This window comes from Pogona vitticeps, chromosome 1 (assembly GCF_051106095.1).
Source record: "Pogona vitticeps strain Pit_001003342236 chromosome 1, PviZW2.1, whole genome shotgun sequence".
NCBI lineage: Eukaryota > Metazoa > Chordata > Lepidosauria > Squamata > Agamidae > Pogona > Pogona vitticeps.
In genome coordinates, this window is record NC_135783.1 from 186711675 (window position 1) to 186729541 (window position 17867).

A 17867-nucleotide genomic window follows, 5' to 3' on the forward strand; every position below is an offset into this window, starting at 1 on the left:
TGAATTCAACGTACCCTCTAATTTTCATCCCCGCTTGACAGGGCTCCGTCTCTTTCGTGCATGGCTTCGCCCCTGGGTGTCTGCACGACTCCTCCCCCCATACACTGGGTTCTGTCATGACCAGAATCTAATGTGATCACTGTGCAGAGAAGGAAGAGAGCCGCACGGAGGGAAGTAGAGTCGTGAATGCACGCACGCCCAGCTTAGCGGGAACCTTAGTTGCATTCCATAATTAGTATTAAACAAAAAAGAATATTCTGCAGCAAAGGTCAAGGGAAAACAGTTTAACTTTTATTTCTACATTTGATTCATTTCTTAGTGTTTGACTTTGAAATATTTCTGCTAATTCATGACTGTGCACTTGTGCTCTTTTTAGATTTCCGTAGGGAGAACGTGCTGCCTCATTCTACCTCCAGATCCAGGCTCACTCTACTGCTACAGTCTCCCCCTGTAAAATTCCTTATCAGTCCAGAGTTCTTCACAGTGCTGCATTCTAACCCTGTGAGTAGCATGCACAAATCAAAAATGGGGAGAAATGCTAGAGGAAATGATGGTTTTACATCTTTAGTTGTGGATTTCAGTATATTAGAGTCATTAAAGTAATTTAATTAGATTCATTTAAAGTGATTTTGTTGCTAACTACAGCAAAAGATGGGATCGCTTACAACACAGGTGTACAACAGAAAGGATTCAGTAAGGATTTTGTACTACAGAGGTTAATGAATTAATTCATTCAGCAGGAATTGCTCCTTGCACTGTGTAAATGATTAGATCCAAGGCTTTGTTATATTTTGTTTTTGTTTTTTGAAAACTCAGGTAGGCATGCCACATCTAGTACTAGCTTCTCAAAATACAGTAGTTATTTTTATTTTACTTCTTCTTTCTCCACAGAGTGCCTATCACATGTTTACAAACAACACGTGTCTGAAGCACATGATCACCAAAGTCCGACGGGATACCCATCATTTTGAGCGCTATCAGCACAATCGAGATTTGGTGGGCTTCTTGAATATGTTTGCCAACAAACAGCTGGAGTTGCCGAGGGGATGGGAAATGAAACATGACCATCAGGGCAAGGTAACCAAGAGAACCAATCTAATGTTGGTTTCATTTGCCTTAATCCTAATCCTGGTGCAGTTGTGAGACATGTGCTTTAAAAGGAACAAATGTACCAACACTAACTTTTCCACGAGTTAGATTTTGGACTGTGAAAATGACTTGACAGATGGAGAAAAGTGATCCTGTGTATAGAGTGATAAAAAATTATTACAGAAGATCAGATGGCATTTAAGAGAAAAGTTAATCATTAAACAGAGCAAAATCTGATCACTGAAGGAACACTTTTACTAGACAAGCTGTTTTTCCTTGGAACTAGATACGTACTAGAACTCTGCATTCAGTACCTGAAGCTGGCAAAATCTTTAGATTGGACTGCTAACATAGATCAGAATTCAGCCACTATAGTTGGCTGAATTGCAACCACCCTAGATTGGATGCAGTTTATCAATTCATGTAAATTCAGAAAATACGATCTGGGGGCCTGCATGCAGTCCATAGTCTCCATTTTCCCAGTACAGGTTAGCAGGAAGCACAGTATGACATCCCAGTGTTACCTTTAGGGATGGAACTTGCATATATTTTGGGTATCAGATGGAATTGCCCCGGTTAGAATCCTGGCGGCTTATATCTGAGCTGCCAGTCTGTATGGTGATGGAGAAACCTGCTGAGCCGACTTAAGTGCTGCAAAGCGTTAGAGGTATTGTAATTTCCTGAGGTGTATTCTCTACACAGAACATAATGGGCAGGGAGACTACAATACCCTAATTAGACATGGGCTATTCATATTCACTATCTCTGGGGATGTCATCGTTGTCATTGTGCCAATCACTGCAGGAACCTGGTCGGCTTTCCCTGCCTCCCCGCATAGCTGGCCACTGATCAGCTGAGCGGGAAGACTCCATGTCCCACCTCCTCGCCGCAGTGGTTGGCTGCCGGAGAGGCAAGGAAAGCTGGCTAGGCTCCTGCCGCAGTGATGATGATGAAGGACCGCAGTGCCACATGGAGCCTGGCGAGTGGGTCAGCCGGTTCTGAGGGAGGGAGCTGGGCCCCCGCAGCACCTGTGGTACCATGGGTCATACGAATATGAATAGCCCATGTCTGTTCCTAATGTTTTGCAGTGCCCACAGATCTTAGCCTCCCCAGACACTTATTTCATTGCTGTATAGTCTCAAAGCACAGAAATTGAGCATTTTTTCCTCATTTATTTAGGAAGTTATTTCAAATACCTGAGAGGGCTTTGGGGGAGGAGAAGAATTAAAGCCCCAAGAATTCTGTATGGGGCGATTCCAGCAGATGTCTAGCTGTTGTAGTGAGAGAGAGAAAAAGCATCTCTAGCTACCATCCCTTTGTCACAGAAAACTATTAAGATAAGGATTGATGGCTCAGTATCTAGCATGAAGGTCTCAGACTATGGGCTTCTTCCGATGCTCATACTGTATCTTGGTATGAACCTCCACATTTAGACTCCTTGTTTCTTCCTTCATGGCAAACTTGAATGAACTGCAGAAGTCTCAGATTCACCATAGTTTCCCACTTTGTCCAAACTAGTGAACTATGGCAACCAACTTTGAAACAAGCCAGGATCTTAAACCAGCTTCAAGTCGTGGTTTTAGATCCTGGCCTTTCTTCTCTTTAGGTACTGAGTTTACTGACAAAAAGCTGATAAACATCCATGCTTCTTAAACTGGGATACAACCATGCAGATGCAGCGATGATGTCATCAACAGGAGCCATTGCTGGTAGCCATCTGGGTAGACAGACCTAGTAAAGGCTGACAAGACACAATTTCCATTCCAAAATTTAGCAATGTTCAGAATTCATTGAGTTCCTTCCAAATTTGGCAGTGTTTTTTTTTTCAGGCAAGCTGCCACTATATTCTGCTTGGAATATAATGTTTTTGTTGTTGTTGTTTGCTTTGCACTTACCAGAATCCTGTTGGTGATTTATACCTGCATTAAATTGAATTGCATGCCTCAACAAGGCAGTTGCTAAATAACAAGATGTTGGTCATGTTATGAGTTGCACGCCTGGTTACACAACAGGTATGTGCCTAGTAATGCAACCAGTGCCTTGTTAATTATCATCAATTCACCGTGGTCAGCTATGCATAATATCTTACACATCTGTAAATTCCCAGTAGGATTCTGGCCAATATTGTTTATGGAGAATCACTTGAAAACCTAGAACTGCCATGAGGGCTGCTGTTTTGAAAATGGCTTTGCAGTCTCGTTCTCGTCTTTTGACTGTAGCTTTTCACTGCTTGCACTTAAGCGAACAGTGCAGCTTACAGAACTGGGATAGGTGCCTGAGACCTTGAGGAGATTTCTTCACAATTAGCTGTGCTATCTAGAGCAGCAGTCTGCCACCTTTTTGGGACTGCGGACTGGTTTGGTGGGGTGGGCGCCGTGCCTGGGGGTGGCATCCCTGTGCGAGCATGACATGCCTCTGCGCGAGCTCAACATGCCCCTGCGTGAGCATGACACACCCCTGCGCAAGTGTGACATGCCCCCGTGTGCATGACACACGCCCCCTGTGTGAGCAGGACACGGCCCTGTGAGCATGACACGGCCCCTGAGCAAGTGCGACATGCTGCCGCATGAGCACGACACACCCAACGAACGGGGGGGGCACAGATCCGTCTCCGCGCCCCAGTTCCAGCAAGCCCCGTGGCACTGGGCTACGGACCGGGGGTTGAGAGCCCCTGATCTAGAGCTGATGATAGTTGTGAACCATTAAAGCATCTATAGGGCCACAGTTTCCTGCTGCTGCAGTAGAAACTAACAGCTATACAAAAATCATATGCTCTGTGGTTGTCTTCATCCACCTTCAGGTGTCTGATAGCCAGCCCAGGAAAGAAAATGGAAAAAAGCCGCTGTACAGAAGCATTATGCAAGCTACTTTATTCTTCCACGAGTGGGTAATCACAGGACCCAAATAGAATTTCAGCTCCTTGGCTGTCAACCAGTGGTGACTCAAAGCAGATCAGTTTTGTAAGGAGCAGTAACACACATCCGACTAGGCAATAATCATGATTTTGTTCTTTGGATATGAGCCAGCATTTCTTCCCATTTTGGTTGCAGGAGAGAATCAATGCGGTCTAGTGAAAAGTGTTCCTACAAGGCTTGGGACTTCTTGGCTTGAAGTTCAGTTTCACGGATGAAGTCACTGAGTGACCTTGGGCACCTCACATTGTTTATGTATATTTTAAAATCAGGATAAATGTGTACTGCTACATCCCGGGCCTGGGCTTTTTGTTAGTTTTCAAAGCAGCAGATAACATAACCTCAAAAGCAATTGAAAACAAAAGAGTTGTTCAGCCTGGCTGGGACTTCCCTGCAGAGGGAGAGCACTCTGCATTTTAAAGCTAGATAAGCACTACCATGTACAAGACTGCTCCCTTCTTTTAAGTGTAACTTTTCCCAACATTGTGCATTCCTTATCTCCTGGGCAGCCCTATCACAACTTTTTGGAATGTGATTAGCATTTTGGAGGGTTGGTGGTGGGGCGGAGGAGAAGCATACCCGTGTCTTTTATTTCCTCACTTCCTTTTGCCATTAGCAGTCCATGTTTTCTCTTGGGGGGCTGAGACAGGATGCCAGCCAGGGTCCCAAGACAGCTGTTGCTTTTCTTTAGCTAGTGAAGTGAGTCTGGGTAGGGCTGGAGGGGGAGGCTGTTAGAAGTTTACAGTATTTAAATGCTGCTCTCACTGTGAATAACTGGATCCAGTGCTAGAGGTGGTGTATAGCAGCCCACTATGACCATTTTTCCCCACATAGTTCGTTTTAAGCATAACGTTGATGTGTTCAACATTGACACATGTTCAAAGTGTCACAAAAGCAGTGTGTGAACGGAGGTCTTAAATAACTTTATTAATACATGCATCTTTGATACAGGTTGCAAACTACTTCTGCTTTTGTAATTCTGAGCTTTTTGTCATTCCTTAGTTTGCACCCTGTTTATTATTTATGCCCACAGAAATTTCACAGCGGAAGCTGCTGCAGTGATCTGTCAAGGTGCTGGTTGTGTGCCTGGTCATAGGTGAACAACAACACCTGGTCAGATTGCCAAGGTAGCTTCTGTGATTGAACTCCCTGTGTGCATAAATATGGGACAGCGTAATAGCCTCCCTGTTTATAGTGTTTGGCCTGCGTTTCTGCTCTTGCAACCAAAAGCAGCATTTCTCACACAGAAAAAGTATCAACTTGAGGGAAGAGGATGGGGAAGAGAGCCTAAGGGAGAGGGGGGGAAATCTCCCAAGTGGGCCTGTTAAGACCAGACAGGCTCAGTGGCCTGGGAAGGCTGATTTTGGAGCAGAAGGTAAAGACTACACAATAGCACTTCCCGTTCCCCAACATTTTGTTCCAGGTCCTGCATCAGCACAAACACCATAGAACAGGAATGACTAACTCCCCCCCCCCCAGTTGTAGGACTCACTAGAGATTTTTGAGAGTACAACTGAAGAGAAAAGATTTCACAATGGTAGTATTATATCTTAAATATAATAATTCCCCCCCCCTTTTTTTTCCATAAGAAGAATATTGGTAGTCACGGAAAACTGTGCTGAAGTGGTTGCATGCCTGTCACAGGTTGTGCACCCTTGCAATAGCTAATAAGCTCCTGGATGACCCACAGTCCATATTGTGCTCCTGATGATGGAGAAGGCCATAGTCTCTCTCTCTCTCTTTTTTTTTTTTAACTGATAGGCTGCACCCCAGCGGCTAGGCTTGTTTTGAGTTTGCTGTTTAGATCTGGGTATGATTTCCAGGGAATTAAGTGTCTGTCTGCAGTATGGCCCAGTCACACATTATATAAACGATCATCTGCTTTCTTAGAAAGTGTTGCAGATAATCTGAGCTTGTGTCCATGGAGGCACCAAGTATTTATGGTTTACTTGTGGGAAGAATTTGTGCTTAAAACAGTTACAGCGCCTGTCAAAGTAAAACGTGAAGTTTGTCCAAACCGAAATACCCTGTTTCTGTTTCTAGTCAGCACAAACGTCCAGGTTACGCCCCTGCCCTGTGGCCGGTGGTGGGTATAAAAGCAGGCTTTTGAGGGTGGTTTTCCCCTTCTTTGAGCCCTGCTTCAGTGCTGTTTCCAGCTGCAGTACCACTCGTCCAGATTAGCCCAGAGCTTTGAAGCTTCAATGACTTTTCTTTTCTCTAATGAAGCTTCAAAATGGCAATTCTGGGTTTCATTATGTGGTAGACGGCTACCGGCTGGCCTCAAAGCACATGTGCTTAACAAGATAGGATTGCATTCATTTAGTGTAATCCGTAAGCATCTTTCCTGTTTGCTTAAATATACGGCATAAGTGAGTGTTAAACGCTTTGCTAAATTGCTGTGTGAGAACAAGAGCTGTACATACGCAGCGTTGCTCACATGGAAACATTTGTTTCCCTGCAGGACAGACTAACTCTGGATTTATATTTCAAGTTGTATGTGTGATTATAGAGCTCAATCTGATTAAAATGTTAGCCTTTGGGAAGCCAGGGTTTGCTTTTAAAAACGCTAGTCTGAATTACAGAGAACAGACACCAGGCAGGTTGATTCATAAACCAGTTAAGCCAGAGAGCTTGAAGTAAATTGGACTAAACAGGATCTGAATAAAAAGAGTCCAGTTTAATTTTGGTTAATGACTCAAATGTTTGGGCCCGATCCATCCCATGTACTCTCCTAATGGTAGTACAAAAAGCAGAGCCGCCCAAGTTTTTTGGCACTTCAAAGACTGACAGAGTAATTGTGGCATAAGCTTTCGTGGCCCAAATGTTTCTGAGTACTTGTTTCTCTGAAATGGGTATACATATTTTTAACAGCTTAACACAACTGTCTGCAATAAATAAAGTGGCACGGTTTCAGTCTCAAATATACTTAACCCGGCAGGAAGTGCCACCAGGCTCAAATTGTGCACACCCAAGTAAACAGGTTTGTAATTGGTTGCTTCATATGTGGAGAATCATTCACTCTTGTCCGGCACTGCCCAAGGTTTTTCTTCTTTAAGGAAGTAGGCCACCGTGCAACTATTTTGGAAGCTTGTGGCATTCTGCTTCAATTTAAAAAAAAAACACACGTTTTTTGAATCCATTTATTTGGTTGCCTAGGATATTTTTATTTTTGTTCTTTCCGTTGTCGTTTCTTTTGTTAGCCTACCTAGAATAGCTCTACTCCTGGCATGCTTCAACCTGTAATCATATTGTGCTGTGGAACTTAATCAGATGTTTCACATGTATACGCACCTATTTGTGGTTATAATTATACTGTAAGCAGTTAAGTAGCGTGTATGTTTTTTTTAAATGTTAAATACGCTTTGATTTTTTTAAAAAAATAAACAAGCAGAAAAAAAAACCGAGGAAGCAAACATAACAGGAGTTACTCCTGTCTTTCTTCTCATACATACAGTAGGTGAAACTGAATGCTTACAGCTGAGGATTTGACCGGCTATTTTGAATTAATGTGTAATAGTTAGCCATTCAAGTACAGAGCTTTTCCTGTCAATAAGTTTTGCATTGCTTTTTCACAATTACCTCTGGCTATCCCTCAGCTTGCATATGTGAACAACTTGCGATTCATTCTCCAAGTCTTCTCCCTCTTAAACTTGACTTGACTGATGCCAGTTGCCCTGCCTCTGAGAATCTGCATTTTAAAGACCAGATTGCCTACCCACCACCCTTAGGTAGGAGAAACAGCAGGTGCAAGCATTTCCGTTCTCTGGTAAAGTTCAGAGTCTCTCAGTCACTCTAGGATGCGAAACATCCTGTGTCTGCAACCACCAGATGCATTGCTTTTGCAAAGGTAGAGGTTACTCAGGAAGGCCTGAGGGGAGTCAGAAATACCCACAGCCGCAGTGAGGAAAGGCAAGTAACGCTGTGCTTTCTTTTCTTCTCTCATCCTGCTTCACTAGGCTTTTTTTGTTGACCACAATTCTCGCACCACCACATTCATCGACCCACGACTTCCTTTGCAGAGCACCAGGCCAACCAGCGCCTTGGTCCACCGGCAGCATTTGACAAGACAGCGTAGCCACAGCGCTGGTGAGGTAAGCGTGCGCAAGCCTTTTTGCACGTGTGTGTGTCAGTTAACTAGGGGGCATTGGTTCATCATGTTTTCACTGTCCGTTTTGACATTCATTATCAGCCCATTCCCAACTCTACCACTATTCTGGTTGCTTCTTCAGAACGAATATTCTCTTGGTTTTTTTAAAAAAAATACAAAGGGACTTTAAGGAAGTGCCCATGATAATTTAGGCAACAAACTACTTATATGTTTTTTTTTAAAGTATGTCTAAGCAGGGGTTTGAACCTTAGTCTCCAGCCCGCTCTGCCCATCTAGGCCCCACAATCTAGACATTAAAGAACAATGGCTGTCAAAGAAAACACACTATTTCTTTTATAGGCCCCATTTTCACATTGGTGACTTTCTCTCTTGTGTGCACGTATGCACATGTACACATGTACATTTGCACATTCTCACTTAGGTCAGGTTGATGGAAGTCGCATCCTAACCCGCAAGATGCTAGGAGGCCAATATAAGCTAAACAGACCATATGAGTGCCACCTGAACGGATTAGAATGGATGCATAGCAGCTAATTATAGTGTGCCAGCAGAAAATTGGTCCATCTATAATGCCTGACAGAGGGTCTCAAGGTTTTTCAACTGGAGTCTTTTGAACCCTTTCCTGGAGGTGCTGGTAAGGAAAGATGGGACTTCCAGATGCAAAGCATATGTTCTGTCACTGAGTTTTCAGTCCTTTTCAAAAGCTTATTGTGTGTCTTTTTTTTAAAAAAAAAGCCCAAACAAACTTTGATAAGGAGTTCTGAAAGAGCTCCTTATCAAAGGAAAGAGTTCCAAGATAGATAGATAGATAAAGAAAGATAAAGAGTTCCAAGAGTTTCCTCCTTGGAAAAATTCTGGGCTCCAGAATTGCCTTCCTCCTGATCGCTTACCACAGTGAACTCTCTACTATGGAAATGGCACACTGCTTCTGACCGAACCTGGCATGGAAAACAAACTCCATAAACACAAGAGCAGCAATTATTAGCCAAGGTGATAACTTATAGGAGGTTTCATTTTAGTCACTCTTGGGAGGATAACGGTGTGTATTACACTGTGGCCTGAGTCAGCTGAATTCAGGTTGTGCTCGCTCTGTGAGAGTCGCCTGACCTTGCAGTAGCAATGTTATCTTTTGCAAAATGCCCTTGTCGCCTTCCTTTCGTACCACTGGAGGGCTCCTGAATACAGCTTTGTTCCCAGAACAGTAGCAGCAGGCACAGCAGCAACAGCTGCCTGTTTTCTCACACCAGGTCTTTGGAGATGATTATCTTTTTGCGAGCCTTGCAGGAGAAAGGCAACATGCCAAGGCAATGTGGGGTGGGAAGGAGTCCCTGTGTAATTCTGGTAAGGCCCTCTGAGCTCTTTACTGCAGTATCAGAACCTTTTAAAGGATTCCAGTAGCTCTTAAGCAAGTGTGTGCTCCCCCCCCAAAAAAAATGAATGCACAGGGATTGATTTTCAATCCCTTTAGGCCCATGTTGACTGTATTTCCTGCACACATCTGAATGGATCAGTATGTACCCATTTCACCCCTCTCCTCTAAAAGTTCAAGGGAATTGATTGAAAGCTTTGGAAACAACTGTTACAATAGATGTGTGTTTACAGGAAGTGTCTCTTACAAAACCAAACAGCGACATTTTAGGAGCAAATAAGTATTTGGAAGGTTGCAAGATGGCTTGTTTTGTTTTGTTTTGTTTTTAACCAGTAGTGGTTCTAGTTCTTCCTCCGCTGCCTCCTCCTTTGTAAAGACTTTTATTTGGCTTGCTCCATTACTGCAGATGCCTTGGGCGGGATCTTGTGTTATCCATCTCCTGTGTTTCCTTATCTCCTTTTATCAACCCCATCCACTTTGAAGGATTAGGAGTTGGGTATTGTTGTTGTTTTTTAAAGAAGATTTGGGGTTCTGCTGGAGGAGTGTAGGGGGAGGAGAAGAAGTGGAAAAGAAGGGAGAAAAGTTCAACTGAAAACAATTCCTTCCTTCCTTCCCAATGGATGAAACCTATTTATACAACTATTAGCTCTTGTTTCCTAAACAGCATTCTTGGGTTCATTGCCTGACCTGAGGGTGGAGGAAAAGTCTTTTTCAAAAATGGGGAAAAACAAATGAAGAAATTGATACCAACAATACTTGCATTTCTACTTTTTGGCATAAAACTCCAGAAGGAGATGTTGTTTCCACTTTTTTAGGAAAGAGAAGTATCCTTCTCCACTGAAGAATGTACCAATCTAGCTTTCAGAGGCTCTCAACATTTTTGTTAGTTTGTGGTTCTTTTAAAGCCAATTATGTCCAAGTCTTATCTGTTTCAAAGAAGCAAAGTTGTGGAAATATAATCATTTACTTTGGCTAGAATGTAGTAGCACACATGATTCTCACGCTGAAAGGAAACAGAGTTCAGTAAACATAAAAAAACAAGTAGTGATGTGCTAAAAAGCTGAAGTTAATGTACCAAATGAGCAAAGACCTTGCAAGACTAAAGGTTGCTTTTTGCAAAGCAGAATGTACTCGATTGTAATTAGGGAAGGAAGTGAGTGATGATCGTAGGTGATGCTTTGGGGCTTTCCTTATGAGACAGCAGCTCATAAGTATGCATAGAAGTTAGTATTTTTACTGCTTAAGCGTTTGCCGAATTTAATGAAATTTATCACTACTGTGAGTGGACTATAGGTCATTTTTCCTCATGTGGATCCAGTATTGGTTCCTTGCGATAAATGATGGTTGCTTAAACGTTGGTAGTCCTGGTGTGGCTCCATGAGACAGGGGGTGGGAATCTGAATCTCCATCCTGCCTCCTGAAAGGCAGGCCAAGTTCTCTTAAAGTATGTTATGTACTCACCTGTGAGGCCTTGAGTAAGTTGTATGATCCCGGAGTACAATTAGAAGGAGGAACTGGTACGCCAGCTCTTGGGACTTTTTCTGTAAGAAACTCTGTGAAGGTAGTGGTCAGCTAGAAGTGATTTAAAGGGACATAATTATTAAGAACTTCAAGCTTGGGAGCAGAATCCTGCTTGTTAAAATGTTGACTGATGAAACATAATGAGGAAAAAAGTCTTTTAAATTAAGAGCACAGACTACTGCATTTTTCCATGTATAAGACTATACTTTTGTCTAAAATCTTTAGACTAAAAATTGGGGGTCTCTTCACAGAAGTAAGTTGAAGAGAGAAAAAACAAGTGGAGGGGAAAGCAGGGATCAAAGTGATCCTGCAGGGCTTTGATCCCTGCTTTCCCCTCCACTTGCTAAGCCTTAGCAAAAGGAAAGCAGGGATCAAAGTGCTGCAGGATGGCTTTAATCCTTGTTTTCTCCTCTGCTTACTAAGTCCCACGGGGCTTAGCAAAAGGAGGGGGAAAGGATCAAAGCAATCCCATGGCTGTATAAGGGGGAAAGGGATCAAAACGATCATGCAGTCACATGATAGCTTTGATCCCTTTCCCCCTCCTTTTTGGGGGGAGCAGGGATCAAAGCGATCCTGCAGTGCTTTGATCCCTTTCCCCCTACATTTGCTAAGCCCCACTTAGATTTCTTAATTATGGGTTAGAAAAGTGGGGGGGGCGTCTTATACACGGAAAATACGGTAACTAAGATTTTAAGGTTGACAAGTAGAATAGCTAGGTGACTCTTTTATGCATACTTCTCTCACTTGGTGCCCTCTAGATGAGTCACAGTAAACCTCTGCCATTGCAAGCCAACTTGGCCACTGGTTATACAGTACTGACTGTGATAATGGATGTTGTAGTAAAACACATATGGTGGTAACTAGTTTATGAAAAGGGTCCAATACTTGTAAAAGCAATATTACTGGTACAGGGGAAACTGGTGCCAGTTACCATGTGATTTAGAAAATCCCTATTTAAGATTGGTTCTAGTGCTTAAATGTAAAGAATATTAAAGCAAGTGAATCACAGGGACTCAGCTATGTAAGGATGATATCTGAAAGTCTGTTGAACTAATTCTTATTAGCCTTGCGTGTTCCAAATACCTATCTAAGAGAAGTATGAATAAAAATTACCTCCTTCACTGCTACATCAGCATAAGAAAAGCTATTGTGTTTATTATATGAGACTTTTCACCTTGTTTGGGTCATTTGCATCCCATTACTTTTTCATATGTATTCTGTCCCTATTCATCTTCGCTGGGATTTTTAAAATGCAAAGTGAAGAGAGATTGGAAGTGCAATGGAAAGATTGATTGTAATGCTGTAGATGAAATATAAAGAGGCACGAATTAGGGAGGGAAGGGATTGTACGGTATATTTTAAAACCTCTGAAGCTAGCAGTCCTACAATGCTACTTGAATAAAGCAAGGGCCAGCCATTTGAACAACCATCTTTTTAGCATACATAGTCCTTAAGATAATGGTTCTGTCTTACAGTGCATTGAGTGCATAAATGTAGATGATGTTTTTGTTATGTAGATGCCAGCCATGGGGAGGGGGAAATGGAAAGGTTAACTCTTTCAGTCCCTGCCACAGACCTGGGGGAGAAGGATGGGTAGATCTCTTTTCTGCTTCCCCTATTTGGATTTCAAGGAAAGTGTCCCGCCCCCCCGCCACACCCTTGAAATGCCTGGTAGGAGCTTCAGAGAACCAGTTTTTGTTAGGAGTGCAGCAGGATGTGGGAGAGAAGGTCCTTGGCCACGCTATCCCCAAAACATTCCAGTGGTATTTCCACTGTTGCAATTTGTATAACAAAAATAAGAGAACTGCACCCAAGCAATTGTCTAGTTTCAGAGAGTTCTTTCTAATGGGAGGGGTTTTCTCTAGCATTTGAAAAATTTCATGGAGGGAGGAGTTCTAGTTTTTTTAAAAAAATGCACACGGTTGTATTTAAACCTCCCCCCCTTCATGTATGTTCCTGAAAAACATTTTTTTCCCGAAACTGAGTCAGAGCCTTCAGTATTTTCTGAGAACTGCCTATAAATTTGATTTCTCTGAAGTTGAAACTCCTCAAGCTTAATTATGACTCACTAAACTCATTCATATATTTTAATTGTTTTATCTTTTTTATTGTATTTTAATTGTTGTAAGCTGCCCAGAGACCTTCGGGTAGTGTGGGCAGCATATAAGTTAAATTAATTAATTAATTAATTGATTGATTGATTGATTGATTGAATGAATAAATGAATGAATAAATAAATAAATAAATAAATAAATAAATAAATAAATAAATAAATAAATAAATAAATAAATAAATAAATAAATGGTTCCCCATATTTGAAAGGGTGAGTCTTCCTTTAATTTAAAGAACAACAACAAAATACTATCTGAGAATCACTGTGGTGAAACTACTTGCTATAAAGTATTGAAAAGTATATTCAAGAAAGTATATTGAAAATTAATTTTAAAAAACCCAAGTAGACAATAAAAAAATTAAACCAATTTCTTAGAAAATCCAGAATATACTGCCTGATTTGTACTTGATTCCATGGAACACATTAGTGATGTGTGATTTGGTGAGAATGAACAGTAGTCTGAAATGGAGGGGAAGCATCTTCTGCTTTAGGAATGCTTCACTGGTAGATTTATCCCATTTCTTATTATATATGGGCAAATATAGATCTACCAGTTTCTGTTGAATGTTTATCTTCCAAGCCGTTTTATTTTATACTGTTTTGTAAAAGAGAGATGCTTGACAGTATTTGGTAGTCTGAACTAGAGCTGGACCTACAAGATCAGTAGGGTTTGCAAAGGGCTTGGTTCCCCATTCTGCATTCATTCATCAGCAGATCTACTTGAGTTGAGGCTAGCATTTGGATTTGGACCAGAGAGTTTTATTTTAGTATTTGTTAATTTTTAAACTGCTTTAATCATGCAAATGTATTCAAAGGGAAGAATATAATTTTTAAATAATTGATAATAAATACAAAGTAAATATACAATGCAAAAGTCCACATACATGGTATGTGATGAAAATAATACAGTGCTCTTTTTTTTCCCCCCACCCCTTAGGTAGGGGAAGATTCTCGCCATTCAGGACCTCCTGTTTTGCCAAGGCCTTCAAGTACATTCAACACAGTCAGCAGAGCTCAGTACCAGGATATGGTTCCTGTGGGTAGGTGTGCCTTGTAGGATCTCTCCTGAGTAGCTGCCTTCTGTTTGCAATTTGAATGTGACAATTGCTTCTTAAGTTTAAAAGGATAACAGGTTTAAATCCTACTTCTGGTCCCTGCTAGAGCAGACCTGCCAAATAGGAGGAAGTCAACACTTATGCAGATTTCTGCTGTAGTTGGAACTAGCCATTGGGATTTAAACCATGGGATTGCAATTGCGAGTTACTTTGGTTCTGGAATTATGCTTTTAAAGTATGGGTGTTTTGTAAGTGAAAATAAAGGCCTGTCCACACTGCCATGTAAATTGTTATATGGTTCGCTGTTGCCGTTATTCGGATTGAACTAAATGACTGCATCCACATGTGTTTGTAGTTACAACAATTCATCTTTCCCCCTTTAAGAGCTCTCACACACCTTTCTGGTACAGCACTAAGGCATGTATTCTTTTTGGCACAATTCAGTGCGATCCAAAGTAGGTCTTTGTTTAGCCTAAGCAGACGGGTACTGTGCAACCAAATGGCACTGGAGGAGGCGTTAACTGCAGTGACAACCCTGTGACATATTAGGTAGCTTGTGGCATTGAAAGGGTGAGCGGAGAAACCCCCTCTTTTTAAAAATATTTCTCTACCTGACACAGTGAAATTCTAGTACCATGTTAGTTTGATGCATTGCCATTTCAGTATGCCAGTTGCTTTATTTAACACACAGAAAAATGAAAGTTACGACCAAGAGGAAAGGCAGACAAGAGGTCTATGTTGACTCCATGGACTCTGCCCTCATAAGGCAGTGCAGCCCCAGCAGAGCCCTGACTGGGGAGAAAGGTGGGGGGAAAGGTGGTGCTTCCTCCCTTCTGTCTCCCCAACCTTCACCCCAACATTTTCTCCTCGCACTGCAGCTGTCCTCAGCTGTTGCTGCTGCTGCCTCCTTACTCGTTAGTAAACTGGGTAAACGTACACATGAGTAAAGCAGATAAGCCTTGTTTCCTAGTAAACTGGGCAAGCCTTGCTCTGTGTGGACCTGTAGCATTATTATTATTATTTATTATTATTATTTATTTTATTTATATCCCACCTATCTAGTCAACTCAGGACTACTCTAGGCGGCTAACAATCAACAATCAACAAATAATAAACATAAACATATATAAAACAAAATAGATAATAAAAACCTTACAAAGATAGAAAACCAGAAGAGAACCCATAGCACGATTTCCATTGTCAGCAGAGAAGGATCGCTCAAGTGAGAGTTAAAAGAGATCTCACTTAAGATAAGGACCTTTTAGGCATGGACTGGGCCGCACCAAATTTCCCAGTGTGGGCAGGCCGTAAGAATAACTAAAAGTCTATTGTCCCTAGGCTACATATGTAATGGGAGACTATATATATGGATCTGCCATGATCACATGTTTACTTGGGGTGAATTCTAGGTATTAAATATGGCAACAACATATTTGTTATGATATGGCAACAACAGTTTTGCAAGATCAGTGTGATCTGGGAGCCTTTCACTGAGGTCTACAGCAGGAGCTTGCCTCTAAACCATTTGGCTGTGGGAGCTATGCCCGCTCCCACCCACTCAGCCCAAAACAGGGAGACTTAAAAGAAGCAAGTAATTCTAACTAGTTTTGTTCTGGAATTAATACGTATTGTTTTGGGGAAAAAATAGGTAGTTCATAAGTGAAGATAGGAATAATTTAAAGCCCAACAGGCCTGGCCAGTTCTGAGTTCTGTAACGGAAGACTCTGTGTACGACTGTGCCGTGATCATATGTTTACCTCGGGTGGACCCTTGATTAAATGTCATGACAGGGTGAAAATGATTTTGACAAGTAACCCCTTGCCAGAACGTTGTCACCTAGGAGCCTTTCACTGAAGTCTGCACCTGGAGCTTGTTATTGTGGTTTTCTATTCGTGACTCTTTTTTGGTCTTAGAAAATTAGCCTACATTTCTTGGGCTTGCCAAGCGTCTAGTATTTCACAAAACCACCTAAGCTGGGTGCCATTCAGTGACTATTTAGCAGGGGTTACTTAGCACCCTTGTTAGTATGAGATAGAATGAGATGATAGGATAAAGCTGACAAAGTAAGCTGCAGATGCCTCCAAGCTGTTTGACTGTGGGATCTGTGCCAGTTCACACCCACTAAACCCAACAGAAGAACTTTAAAGAAGCAAGTGGGAGTCTAGGTAGGCAGGATGAAAGGTGAGTTTCTTGCTCTGTACTGAATGCATTCCTACATGCGGGAAGGCAAAAGCTCGCCGGGACATTTTTGTTTTTGTTTTAGCTTACACACAGCAGAGCCCATAGTGTAAAGACTATCTTTTGAAAGCTGTTTATGGCAGGATGTTGCTGTGGAGTGTCTATGTTGCTTTTAAAAAAGGAAAACAAAAACAGTGGGGCTTCTTGCGTTTCCAGCAAGCGGTAGGTAAGTCGTCTTAGGCAACACATAAATGAATGTTGAGCAAAGATGTGTTAGTGAACACATGCATACCCTTTATCTTGAGCGACAATATCTCCCTGAGCATTGACCAAGTCAGAAAAAAAAGTAAGATCTCTCCTGCCCTTGGGCTGGCAGTCTTAAAAAAGGAGTGGGCAGCATGACCATCCAGATAGGTCCATCCAGCTATACTTAAACCCCTTCCAGAGGGTCCCGCTCCTGCATCTCCAAAAGTTTGCAGTGTGGCACCAAAATCTTCCAGGTGTACAAGCCAACTTCAATTCAAAGCTCATGCTAAAAAAAAAAAATACATGCATTCCCCATGGAGTAAGTTTTATAAAGGGGTGCATGCCCCTCCCATTCCACTAATTTTCAGTAGCAGGACGTAGGAGGCTCCTATAAGTGGGAGGATGGCATTATAGCCCTAAAGTGTTGCCCACCCCTTGTGTGAAAAAGACACAACTGAACAGGAAGACAAAAGGGGAATCAAACAGTTCTGGCCCTGGTTCTTAATATTATATGAATATTAATGTCAAGATTCAAATGAGACATCCCACTGTTGGGTATTCTGTACCTGCCAACCGTGGTGAACAGCAACAGTGAACATAACTGGAAAAAATGCAGCTGTTTCATAAGAAAGGTTTTTCTAGATCTAAACTCTTGTATGTTGTGCCTGTGTTATGTTTGATTATGTAAGTTAAGAACAGTTTGTAAGTTTAAGGATTGGCTTGTTTTTTCTATATCAGTGTTACTTTATAATGGGTTAAGTTGTCTTGGAAACTGCTTGTGTGCTTCACTTTTCCTTACACATGGCAAAACACATTGGCTTCAGTTACAGCGGATTCATGGCTTTCAAGAACAGAAGTTTATTCACTGAGTTTAGCAGCTGTCCCATTGTGTGGAAGACACCCACCGCCAATTAACCTGATGAAGTGGCTAGTTGTTTGTTCAGCAGCACTGTTTCTTGACAGTTGCTGCTGATTTAAACTTCTGTTGCTGCCTGTTTTCTTCAATGAAGCTTTTACTACTGCTCTGAAGAGCCTGTTCTTACAAACCAGCTATGGAATGGCCACTAGGCCTTCTCCTCAGGTTCTCTCTCTCTCTCTCTCTCTCTCTCTCTGTTTGTGTGTGTGTGAGTGAGTGAGAGAGAGAGAGAGAGAGAGAGAGAGAGAGAGAGATAATAAGAGGAGAGACAGTTCCATTTCTTTAAAAATACTAAGTTTAGATCATGTGGGATTTCTTCAGCACTCAAGCAGGTAAATGGAGTTGCTTTGTAAACTGTGG

At 41.9% G+C, this 17867-nt stretch overlaps 1 protein-coding gene across 2 annotated transcripts in view; it reads left to right on the forward strand.

Annotated features, from left to right (window-relative positions):
- HECW2 (HECT, C2 and WW domain containing E3 ubiquitin protein ligase 2) overlaps positions 1-17867 on the forward strand; it is a 226834-nt gene that overhangs the window by 159577 nt on the left and 49390 nt on the right. For both annotated transcript variants that reach the window (XM_072979546.2, XM_078380164.1), the window contains exons 13-16: positions 377-501; positions 892-1077; positions 7958-8092; positions 14050-14152. In XM_072979546.2, coding sequence (XP_072835647.2) covers positions 377-501; positions 892-1077; positions 7958-8092; positions 14050-14152 — 549 coding nt within the window. The remainder of the gene's footprint in view (positions 1-376; positions 502-891; positions 1078-7957; positions 8093-14049; positions 14153-17867) is intronic.